The 13084-nt window shown below is 36.8% G+C and overlaps 1 protein-coding gene across 1 annotated transcript in view; it reads left to right on the top strand.

Annotated features, from left to right (window-relative positions):
• RAB28 (RAB28, member RAS oncogene family) overlaps positions 1 to 9853 on the top strand; it is a 70479-nt gene extending 60626 nt beyond the window's left edge. Inside the window, 1 exon segment of the mRNA XM_009561608.2 lies at positions 5160 to 9853. Within this exon segment, the coding sequence (XP_009559903.2) occupies positions 5160 to 5252 (93 nt within the window). The 3' untranslated portion in view covers positions 5253 to 9853.
• Positions 9854 to 13084: the final 3231 nt, after the last annotated feature.

Below are 13084 nucleotides of genomic sequence, written 5' to 3'. Positions count from 1 at the left end.
GTGCAGTTAGCACTGGAAAATCAATCTTAGACCTCTCTGTGTTGTTTGGTGTTGTGTTCTGGTAACATGGGTGTAAGCTTTTAGATAGGTGTGCAAATACCTGAAATTATAAGAGAACATGAGATATGGAGTGATAGAGAAAATTGTAGTTTTCTATAGAAAGTGTCTATTTTTAGGTTGCTTTTAAAGTAAGAACCTCTATATAGCCCCGAATCAAGAGTACATAACTTTCTGTGTCAAATTGGTATCAGCTTTAAGTAGGTTTCTTTCTACCCCAGTATTGTAATTACAATTTTCAATTTTGTTGAGCAGGTCAATGGAATATGCAATATGTGGATTAGACAAAGTCTATACTATGCAAATTGCAGTAGCAATAGCCTATAAAGAGTTCATATGCATAAATCAAATACTCATTATGGCCCACACATTATTATTAATGGGAATTCATCTATAGTGATTAAAAAAAAAGTTAAAATACTCCAAAATCAAGAACAACAACAAAAGTAGAAAAAAAGCCAATAAATAGAGTTGGACAGAAAAGAAACTTCATCATTGCTGTTCAAGTACAGTAGAGTTGCAGTGTTGTGCTAAGCTACGTATGTAGCTGAAGAGAGAGATGGAAAGCAGCTTCCTGATTTTGCAAGGTCCTGCTAATCAAGCATAGTTTCAATCTATTCTGAACAAGCACTTTGTTACCAGTAAAATGTTTGCTTGCTTTCAGAGTGCTGTTTTGAGTGGGCTGTAGGAATTGTCCAAATTTAGGTCAGTGAGAAACCAATGTGAATTGTATCAGAGCCTCTCTCTGTTAGCTGTGTCTTAAGGTTCATTGTGCTATGGAACCAAATATCTTGGTCACTTGTTAAGATAGAAAAGGTAAAGCCTTTACATCAAATTGGAGAAGGAAAACTTTAACCTTCATATCATCAGGGTGATGAACATTAATAAATTTCTCTCAATAAACGTCCTTGTCCGTAGTAGAAAAGACTGAAGTAACGTCAACGTGAAGTTGATGCTATTTCCTGAGCATACAGAGCTGGTCTCTTGGCTGGAAGGAGGTGTTGCCCTTACTAGGTTATGGTTTACCACAGACTTTTTGTGTGACAGGTACAGGTTCCTTAGAGTGATGTGGTTTCCCCCCCCCCCCATCTGCAAAATGGGCACAGAATTTCCTAAAATTGTGGAACAGTAATGTGAATGTATTCCTTAAAATTTGTAGGCATTTAATACTCTAGCTATTGGACTATAAAAATGAATAGGTGGATGGGTGGATGCTAGATAAATGCTATAAACAAACAAAAAAAATACAATAGTAAGTGTGACTCACCCTTAAATCAGAAAATATGCAGGTGTTGACTTAGGTTTAATTTTTAAATGAAGAGGAAAATACATTTTATTATTTACAAATGTGTACTGTTTACACACTAGATTATGTATTTGAATTTTCCATGTTTTGTGTAATGTGAGGTTTCCTTGTTTTGAAAAAAAGATAAAGTTGTTGCTTCAATGTGTTTGTCAGAGAACATCAGATGTCTTCTTTTAGTCGAGGTGGTGACAAGGTATAATACTGAGTTTGTGTTAAATGCCAACAGTGAAATGTTGTATGTGAACTAAATTTTATTATGTATTTCTTCATTATTACCAAGTGCCTTGTACTGAGAGTAAGCTTTAAAAATTATTTATAGCACATTTTGGTTTTGTGCCTGAAGATCTTATTTCTTATTTTTTTTTTTTTTAAATTGGTTGTAATTGTTGCAATCACTAGGAGTATCTTAGAAGTGACACACAGGTGATTAGAAATAAGTTTTGGGAATCCCAAACACATTATTGTAGCTTGTATGAATTTGTGGGGCTTGACTCATGGCTTTTGAGCTTTGATTGGCAAAACTGCAGAAGCTCTTGTGAAAAGTCGATGGGGTTCCTGGTCCCCTTCAAATTAACAGCACAGCTTCTGTTAATTAATTGTGAGAACAAGCCTTAGAAATTTGATTATTTACCATGCATTGTTTTAGGAAACGGCACAGCAGCTTGATATCAATACAATCTAAGCTATTTGTTACTGCCCTCTTGCTGGAATTTATCACTCTCACAGCAGAGTCAGAAAATGGAAGGTGATTGTGTGCGTTGGCCACATCAGGGTGAAGTTGAGCAGCTTAACTTAAACTGCTGCTGGAAATTGTTTTGAAGTGAAGCTGCCAGACTTTGTGCTGAAGCGGATGAGATGCAAGTACACATTACATTCCACCAGCTGTCCTTTGGCAGCAGTGACCTCCAGCAGAGGAATAGGACAGACATTTTGGGGTGGTAAGTTTTTAAACTATCTCAGCTAGAGCTACTAATCCTTGTCTTTTAACATGCTGAGATGACTGTAAATCAAACCTTTATTTGCTCAAAACTGTGGTGAAACAAAGAACTAGATTACTTTTTATGCATGACTGGAAAGTAGAGCGTGTTTTTCAAGTGGCACATTTCCAAAGTAAGAAAATTGCAGATTCTGACTTATTTTCAGTCCTCAAAATACTTTCCCTTTTAAATTGCAAGGGTCTGATGAAATTTGAGGAAATAGCTCCTTTACTAATCAAATGTTTTTCTTTCTATATTTTTTACTTTCAACTGTAGTGTAAAAATGCATAGGCTATGGCTTTGTTCATTGGCATTGGCAAGAGCTAGCATTTTTGTAAGTGATGTGTAGTTTTCTCTTTTACTACATGCCAGTAGAGCACACTAGAGTGTGTGCCAGCTTGGTACAATAAAAAGTTTGGCAGATAAGTCAGATCTGGAATTTAAAGCACCTGCACCAAGAAAGGTTGTTTCCCTTATTAAGAGTGGTTTGAACCATGGTGGTGATATGCCTGACAAAGGAACTGATACAACGAAGCCGAAGTATTTAATTCCATTAAGTTAATGAAAGAAATGTTGCAGTGGTATTTTTTTTTTTTTTTTTACTCTCGTGTAGATGAAATTCCTTTAGAAAATCCAAGTCATTTATGATAGTCAGCTTCTTGCTACAACCTGCCTAGGCATAGGTCACTAACCTGCCTGTGTTTACAGGATGGGATTTAGAGCGAAGTTTTGAGGAACAACTAATTGCCTACTGATTGCAAGATTTTTTTTTCCTTTCCCTCAGCTCTAGTCAAAAGATTGGTATGAAGAAACTAGGTCTTGTGAGCTCAGATAACACTGTTTAATGCTAAAACTCCTGCTACTGCCTTACATGGGATTTGGCAGCCTTTCCCTTGATAACATCAGGCCAGGAGTCCAGTAAATCAACACTGTTGTCCACTAGATAAGATAATATGAATGTGATCAATTAAATTCAAGAACAGTGAATCAGCTCAGCAGCTAATAAATCCAGATCCCTTCCCAGGCAATTCAAAAACTGTTGCTTGTTTGACGTGTATGTTTTATTTACAGAGGTAATCTTTAGCATAAATTGTTTATATATTCATATAATCCACTTATATATTTCCTTTAAAAAATAGTATTTATTCATTTATCCATTCATTTTAACCTTGAAAATATGTTGGGTAAAAGTTGAAGTATTTAAGAAAATTATTAAACTGGTTTAGGATATCTTTCATAGCCAGCTGACTTTCTCTGTTACTTCTTTATTGAAATCGTTCTATGAATTTTTCTCCCTTTGCCTGAACATTGTATTAATAGTGAGAAAACTTTTCAATTTCGTTCGTCATTAAGGGGAAAAATGAGAACCTTTTATTTTTATATGAAGTGAAGAAAAATCAGAGCTTAGCAGCACTTAGATTTGAGGTTGCTGGTTTAGGTGACTGGTTTTGATTATGTATTTAGTTATAATGTGATAGGTAATGGAAAATATGCATGGAAAATATGGAAAAAGATGTGTGCATCTTGTTACAGTTTTTGATAGGAAGCTGACTAATATGATATGTAAGTATTCAAGGTTTAAGGAATAGGCCATTGTCATCTTTGTTTCGCTGAATTGCCTTCCTTTTATTCTGTCCCTTCTCTTGCTTTAGTTTGCACTAATTGATTGCATGTATGTATATTCACTTTGGTGCTTTGAAAGGGAAAGTCCTTGAAGAAGCTTGAGAAGCAGCCCTGATGCTGATAATGATGCTTTCAGTTAGACATGTTGCTCTACAGAGAAGAAATTCACTTTCATTTTGCTTCTGCAGTCTTTTGTCATTCATTCATTCTTTTCGACTACTGATCAATCTCTCCATTTTTTTCCTTCTCTTTTCTTTTTACTTTCCTTTGCTTGCCCTCTATCCATTATGTTGATACATGATTAACAGCATGTTGTCAGGGCAGAACTAGTGAAATATCCTGAAGAAGATAACGAACGCCACAACACTTCCAACTGCCAGAGCAAAGTCTGTTCAATGCAGTAGTTCAGGTATTGATGGAAAACTTGGTTTTTTTTTCAAACTGCATTGCTTTTACATGAAGTAACAACTGTTACAGCAAGTTCTATTGGAAAAATATATGTTGTATCTGTAAGTACTTGTAATACTTAACATATTAATTTGGAACTCTGTGTACAATTACTTTAGTGCTTCTAATGACCAAATAGTTCATAGAAACTCTGAAATACTTCATGTTAATGTATTAGGAAGGCCCTTCAGTGCTATATATTAAAAAATTATGTCTGTATTAGGAAATATTTATGATATGAGGAGATTCTTTTTATGTTAATTTAGTCTTTAGTCAGCCTGCTTGTCAAAGCTTTTTCGAAATAGTGTTGTGTTTGACATTCTGCTTTTGAATTCTGTCCATATTCTCCTGTGCAGTGCTTGGAGTAAAGAACAAAAGACAGACTTCTCTACAATTTTCAATTACAAGCAGTTATTCTTAAAGAATTCATAACCTAGTCTTTGTAAACACATATTGTTTTATTACTTCACTACAAAAAAAATTTGTGGAAGTAAAACTGTATTGATTGCTTTCGCAAAAAAGTCACATTCCATTTGTAGTGTTGTGAAAACCTACCAAGGCACTTCCTTCTGCTTAGTATGGATAAACTGGTATTTAGAATGAGAATTAGAACCTGATCAGACTTTCTGTAAGGTAATAAAAATGCTCTAAAAGTTTTGCCTTATATTTCTCAGTAAAATATCTGTCGAATGCTTTGCCAGCATGAAGATTATAGTTTCTGATTGTTACTGTGTTTTCTTTTGTGGCAGAGGGTGGTGAAGGCAGATATTGTCAACTACAGTCAGGAGCCGGTGACAAGAACCGTTAACCCTCCTAGAAGCTCAATGTGTGCAGTTCAGTGACCACGCTGTTCTTCTCCGTTTTGATACCTTTGGCGCTCCTCCTACCTTGGCACAGGCTCTGGGGTTACAAGGAACTTTGTTTAACAGTGACAATCGCAACAATACAATTAGAGGTTTCAAAAACGTCTTGCACCATTGTATGTTGAGAAGCAGCAGGCAGCTTTTTGACTAGATGACATTCCAACAGGAGACCACACACTTTGAAAAATTAAGATCTTGGTTATTTTAATTAACTTTAAATAAAGCAGTATGTGTTTATATATTTCCTCCTGTCTTGACTGATAAAAATGGGTGAAGTCTTGCATTCAAAATACTTTCCAAGAAATCACCATAGAAGGGTATTTTGCCAAAGTATTTTTAAATTTTTTTTCCTCTTTCACCTGTGATCTGAACTAACACTCAATGAAATGTAATTTGGAAAAGCTGTTGCTGTAATAATTTTAAGCACATAATATATTTTATCTAGGGATAATTTGGGAAGTATTCTATTAATATATATACATAGTGCAAAATGTATAAATTGTATCCAGTAAGAAACAGTGCTTGAAATAAAGCTGTAATATTAAAATACATACTTTTCTGAAGTCTCAAGTTATCTCCATGGATGCTCTGAAAAATGCAGGGGTTTCTGTGCTGTGTATTTTTATTACTACATCAGCATTACTTCTTGCAGTAGTAGATACTTTCTTATGTCTTCACAAATATGGATGAATCTCAGTCAACAGTTTGGGCTGTAAATACTGAGTGAAATATTCAGCATGCATTACAAACTGTTGATAGATCAATTAGGATCAGTCATTTTTAATAACTAACTGAATGACTTTTGGCCTGGTACTCTTCTCTTTCTAATTCAGATTAAAGAGAAATAAAAAGCTGTCTGCTCTGTGATCATCACACTTCTCCCCTGTTCCTTTTATAGCAGTCTCTTTAGACATGCAGTTCTCTGCTGGCACGTCTGAGTACAGGGCTAAGGAGAGAAAAGAGTTGATCCAACTTGATTCCACACTAGAAAACTTTTCTTGTTTTAAATTTAGAATGTGATTTTATAAAGTACAAAAAAACACTTGGAGATTTAGCAAATTAATGAGGCTGAGTGAAGGAAGCTTACGTATCACAAGTGAAAATGGTAAGGTACTCCTAATGAATGTTCCTATTAAGCTGTTCCAGCAAGTGCTTAAAATTTGGAACTATTAAAGTATTAATAGTTTAATAAAAGAGTTAAACTATTTTAACTAGGTTTAAAGAAAAAGATTACAGATGGTGAAAATGCATTATTTGTTTTTATTTTGGTGTATTCCAAATTCATTGAAAAGCTAAATTCACTTTTAAACCATTGAGTATGGCGTTTGACACAGTTTTATAACAGCCTGGTAATAACAGTGTTGTAATATTTTATCATTCAAACATGGGAAATTCTAAGAAACAAGCAGAGATATTGAGAAATTATTCTACAATAAGGCTGATGTGAATTTGCAGTAAATAATTTATTCTATGTTTACAGTTCATGTTCTTGCTCCTGTCTCATAGAGCTCATGTCCCACCGTGTATCTCTACCTTTTAGTTAAATGCAGCAAAGAGGTGAACAATCTTCCACTGCCATCAGAAGAGGAGAACTTCTGTTCAAACAGTTTTTCTGAAGTAACTGCTAAGTTTACAAGTCTTCTGCCCTCCAAATATGTGGTAAATTTTTTGAACCTCATTTTTTGGTGTGTTTGTGTGCTGACCTCTACCCATACATTCACAATTCCTGAGAAGTGCCTCCTCCCTGAGGAGATAAGCCTGGCTCAGCCAGACAGCTTAGGGCCATCTCTCTCTAGTGCACGAGTCAACTTTAAAGTCCTAATTCCCAATAAGATGTAGCATGGTCTTAAAAAACAAACGCTGCTTTTCTCTTAAAACCTTCTGTAGTCTTTTCAGAAGAGAATGCTTTTTCATACTGTTATAGGTAAAGCCCATTATTGCTCTGAATAATAAATTTTGTTTTTACATTTGGGGTAATCCTGCAGTATGATGGCTGTGAAACATGTCCCGCTCCAAGCTATTCTATGGATGGATTCTATGTCTCTATCTCATCACTATCTTTTATTCTCAATGCCTGTTTTTTATAGTCATCTTTGGCTTGTACCTCCTTTTGTGCTTTGTTCCTATTGATCTTTTCACCATTTGCTGTGTTAAAGCCGTGCCCTTTCTGAAGATATTTTTGTTTACATTTCCAAGCTGCTCTCATTCTTCCTCCCTAACATACACATATGTTATTTATGCTAACCAGGAATCCTGTCTTTTGTGCCCTCAGCCCCTCCTTTTGTTGCCCCTCTTAACCTCCTCAGATTTTCTGTATTGTATACTGACTTCCACTCTCCCTGCCTTTCCATACCCTTCCTGCCTTGTTTAGATCCATTACCTGTCCAGATTTTAATCCTTACAAATTAGCTTTGCTCTTTTTACTCAGCCTGGGGACCCCACCTTGAGCCTTTGGATTCCAGCTGCAGTCTAAATCCTTGGCAGTGGTAGCTGCCTTTGAAGTGCTGCAGCAGCTGTGGGTGAAGATTCAGGGGTGCCTTTGCCATCAGTATGGCCCATGTTCCACCAGACTGAGCAGAAAGGTCAGAGATAATTCTGGAGAATTAAGCAACATAGAGAGAGCAGATACTTCTGCAAGGAAGACATGGGCTCTGGGGACTGGAGGGATGGAAACACACTTAGTCAGAGAGGTGTGCAGGCGAGCCACCGTCTGTGTCTGATCTTCCCTAGGTAATGTCCCACTACTGATGCACACAATTCACATATGGTAGAGTTTAAGTATGTGGAATATTAATACACTTAAAAGCTTTTTGCAAGGTGTGAGCTGTTTGAAAGCAATTCAACAACCAGTAATGAAGTTAAGTAATGCAGTGCTTTCCAAAAGTGAGGCAACATATGCTTAATGTCCGTTGACGTGAAGAGTGGGTTGGGGTGGGGTGAAGCATGTTTTTTCCTGAAGCTGAGGCCAGATGAAAAGAAGAAATGTGTTCAGGCTGTGATCTTACACAGATCCACAGTGGTGAAGTGATCTGCCTGCTCAGAGCTGTTGTAACTAGTCATTTCAGTAACAGCTCTGCAGCTAGAAATAGTTTCTAAGTTCGGTGCCTCACTAGGGTCAGTCTCATGATGGGGTGGATAGCAGCAGGTACCTTGTGCCTGGCTGTATTTTAGGTTACTGGTGTTTTAAAACATATTTAAAGTGCTGTTAGGCTCATGCAACTTCTTTTCTTTTGTGGTTGTGAAACTTGGTGGGGTCAAGTTGTCTTTTTCACTAACAGCAATGTGAAGGAGTTTTCCCTTATTAACACTGCCACGAGCGCCAGAACACGCGATGAGTTCATAATCTCCTCTCCAAATACATCATTCTTTTGAGAATTCATAAAAGTTATGAAAACTTATAAGGCTTCTTTTTAACCAGAATAACTTTTTCTTTTAAAAGAAAAGTTCTTAAGGGCATGTACAATGTCACTAAAAAAATTACATAAAATGTGCTCTTCTGAGAGATTTGAAAATTGGTGCTGTCTCTCTGCATCATTAGGCATGTTTACCAAAAACCCTGTTCCATAAAGCACTGTTTAGGTTTCACTGGAATGAAAGGACTTTGTGGATCAGGTGGCTTCTTTTAAATGCAGAGCTAATTTGCTTGTTGGAGTAAACACTGGCAAATTCAGCCAAAATTTTATAATAGTTTTATAATGAAAAATATGGGAGTAATATGGCTATTCTTTCACTTTTAGATTATGATAGCAATTTAAATAAGTCAATATAGTATTTTTCCTTTTTACACTTATTTTTTGGTAGGAGTATGGTTGTTTATTCACAAAGGAAGGTTTGTAAACTTTGTTTCATGATGATTGTGACCTTTTTATAGAAGTTGTAGTACAGAGTACTGTTTAGAAGGCGTTCCTATTTCATGTGGTGATCTAAGATCAAAGATTTAGGTGTTGCTGGGAAGAGCAAGACCAAGCCTTGTTGCTGTGTAAGCTGTGCCTCGCTCGGATTGCTGCTCCGAGCTGGCCCAACAACTGTAACAAACAAATCAAAACAGAATACCCATAACTTGTTGTCTTTGACCCTTTCGAAGTAAATTTTGGTATATCTAACTAGAACTGTACTTTCCTGTATATGTTTTGTCGTTGAAACAAGACTAAATTGCTGAATCTTAGCAAATTTATAATAATGGGAAATTTTCTGCAGGAGGATTTTTCCTATTTAGGATACTTGCCTTCATTTCTGATGTAGTTTTAAGGGTGTATAGGGGGCCTGACGGATGTGTTTAAGGCAATATTGACTTTTGTAGAAAATATGTTTACAAAGATGATGTGGTTAACTACTTTTCCTTCTGGAATTTGAGTGTTATTTCCCAAGTAAAGGGTTTATTCAACGATGTTGCATTCTCTTCTTTCACAGTTCAAGTACTACTGCTTAACATATCATCTGATTTCTTTAGTCTGTCTCCACTTAAGACCAACTCATAACCACTTGGAATGTCAAAATAGCTGAATGTTACTGAAAAGAAAAAGGCAAAATTTATCCATGTTTGCATAGGGGTAATGGTGTACATATGAGATTAAAACTCCAGTCCAGATAATTATCCGTAGGAAGCAAATTTATACTCTGATTTCAGATGCTATGAATAGAATGTGATTAGAATTTAATGTGCTACAGTTTTATTTGCAAAATACACTGGTCCTGTATAAAACCTCTTTTTATAAAGTGCTCTCTGGAAGCCTTGGGGATCCCTGTTTAACTTGCAAATGCTGAAGTTTGATCTTCCCCAAATAGAAGATAGTGAAGCTCCCAAGTTCCGTGAACTGATTTCTATTTTCAGCTCCCCATAGAGAGCTGACTGTTCAGCCAATTTAAACTTTTTTTTTTCTCCACCACTTCATCTTCGTTCATTTTGGCATGGCCAGGGCTTTTGAACTGGAAAACTTCCAGTTAGATAATTGGCTGTTTGCCTTGTTTTATGTGGGGGTGATGTCAAGTGCTGAAACAACCAATTGACTGAAAGCAATCCTGTTTCAAAGGCTGGTCGGAACCAAACCTCAGAAGGTACCAATTTCAGGTTTGTTTTGTATTTAAACGCTGCACAGCGTTCCTTATCCTAGTGGATGAGCCTCTGAGAAGAATATAGATTTGAGGCCAAGAGCTTGTGCTTGCTCAGATACCTTATTTAGAGCACTGAATTCTGGAGGATATGGGACTCCAGATGTTTGTTTAATTTCACTTCCAAGACTTTCTTCACTTTTACTCTCTAATATCATACTTTCAATCAATATTTTAATAAAAATATTAATTCAAGTCCCCATTTAAAAACAAAATGCAGTAATCATACATTCATTCATGAGTTTTAAGGAGGATTGGACAAAACTGCTTATGTTGTATGAGGTATCCCTGGCGTGGATGAAGGGGTTAGTAGTCATCTTCAGTTGTCATAATCTGCTAAAGATCCTATTCTGCTTTTCACTTTTCTTATTTAAAGTATCCCTTAGTATGATAATGATCATAAATAGCAAATAAAATAGCAAACTGATTTTAACTATTTTGTGCCTCGGAAAACTGGATCCTGCAAACTGCTCCGGGCAAACATTTTTTCTTTGCCAGCTAAACTCCATTTTTGTCCTTTCCTGGGCTGATCTATACCAGGTAGCTTGCAAGATCATGACCTACTAATCCTTTTTGATTTCTGGTGAGCTTTTAGAAACAAAGTAGACCAAGAAACATCAAAGGAGGATTTAAAAGACACACACCGTGCCCCCAGAAATAAATGTTGCTTTGTAAAGCATTCTCTCCTTTATAAATAGGTGAATGCTGTGGTTCAATACTATTCACCAAAAGCACTTAAGCATATGCTCAAAATTAAGCGCATATTTAAGTTCCCTTGAAGTCTATGCAATTTAAGTACACACTTGAAGCTGAATACATTCTGACATACTTTGCTGACACAGAAACTCTGGCTCCATTGAAACAAATGCCTTTGAGGCTAAAGTTCTTTCAGGAATTTCAGTGTTTTTTCTTAAATTTTGTACCCATTGTGAAGGGTATAAACTAAAGCCACCTCCAAGTTAAAAAGAAAAAAAAAAAGATAAAAAGGTATTTCTTATATTTTCAGTTGCTTTTCTCAGACTTTCTCCCAGCATAAATGATAAAGATGTTGAAAAAGAAAAAAAGAAATCTGAAATGTAGTTCAGTTGTGTGATCAGAGTATTTGCTTGACATTGTGTGAGTTTGTGTTTTTGGAACAAATGTTCCTCAGATCCATAGTGGATCAGAAACAGAGAATGGAATCTGGAGAGGCTTGGAAAACTTCATTGCAGACCGAACACCAGACTGATAGTGCAGGAAAACATATCAAGCTCCGATTTGTAGTGACTGAATTGGAGATCTGACAGGGAGGATAAACAAGACCTGGTTCTTCTTGCTCAGATTTGGGGAGGTATTTGATCACCATCTCGGAAAAAATGAAGTGTGATTTCTGGATGTGTTCCAGTATTTGTCAAAGAATGGTGAGGCAATTTTTAGCTGCATAATGGAAACTGGAGAGAAATTTTGGCATCCCACTCATCAATCCAATTGCCTTTTTATCTCCCCACTGTCTTGGAAAGAGAGCGAAGTGTAAACCGACATTTGGCACAAATAGGCTGTCTGTGCCGTTTAGCAATACGCATGTAATCGGTAACAATTATACAGACAACCCATTTATAACAGTGAGTGAGCTCACAACTGAGCATAAACAATGAGAAAACTAATCATATCCCTGAGGAATCACACACTGATGTAAGAAAGGAAATGGAAGTCTTTCAGTCTTAACCTCTTTCCTGGTTTTATTATCCAGATGAAAATTCGGGAATGCAAATAAGCCTATACTCAACAGATTGCTCATTCTCCAATTGAAGGCACAATATGTGTTTGTGCCTATTAAGCTTTAATATAATCAAGAGTCTGGAGAGAGTGCTCCCCATCCTTTTTTCACTGTGGTTTCGCTAATCTTTCTGGCTGAATGGCCAAACTTTGAAAGTCAGTCACACTATCTGTACAGTCAGAAGGTTTGCTTAGCTGGTTTCTTGATCTACTCCATCCAGAGGACCTGCTGGCCAGTCAGCTCCCCAGCAGCAGAGACTGAGATGACAGCCAGCAATGATGCAGAAGTGTAGCTGAGCATGCCTGGAGAAAGCTCAGCATGAGTTAATGGACTGCAATGCTGTTAGTTTGATTCCTGTGCAGTTCACTAGCATAGTTTTGTTTAGGTTTTTTTTGGTTTGGTTTGGTTTGTGGTGGGATTTTGTTTGTTATTTTTTTTATGGAGGGTTGGTTGTATTTATTTATATTTTTTTTTATGTGTGTGGTTTCTGTTCTATTTGTTTCTCCTGGGTTTGGGCATAGTCTTTACCTCTTTGGGTGAGAAGCTTATCCCAGTGCAGGCTCACTAGCCAACCTGATTCAGGTTGGACACTACCTAGGTTGTAGAAGTCTGGAGATACCAGGTGAAAAGTTCCCATTCCATGTGCAGAGCAAATCCAGTTCCTTACAGCTGTTATATGGGTACTTACATGATACCTGTACTGTTGTATTCTAGAACGACAGAATGGTTTGGGTCAGAAAGGACCTTAAAGATCAGCTAGTTCCAACCACCCCGCCATGGAAAGGGACACCTTCTACTAAGACCGAGTTGCTCAAAGCCTCATCTAACCTGGCCTTGAACACTTCCAGGAATGGGGCATCCATGACTTCAGCAAGGCCTTTGATACTGTCTCTCACAGCATCCTCCTAAACAAAAGGCCCAGTATCCAACTGGATAAACGCATAAT

Source organism: Cuculus canorus, chromosome 4 (assembly GCF_017976375.1).
Source record: "Cuculus canorus isolate bCucCan1 chromosome 4, bCucCan1.pri, whole genome shotgun sequence".
Taxonomy (NCBI): Eukaryota; Metazoa; Chordata; class Aves; order Cuculiformes; family Cuculidae; genus Cuculus; species Cuculus canorus.
This window is presented reverse-complemented; position numbering and strand designations above follow the sequence as displayed.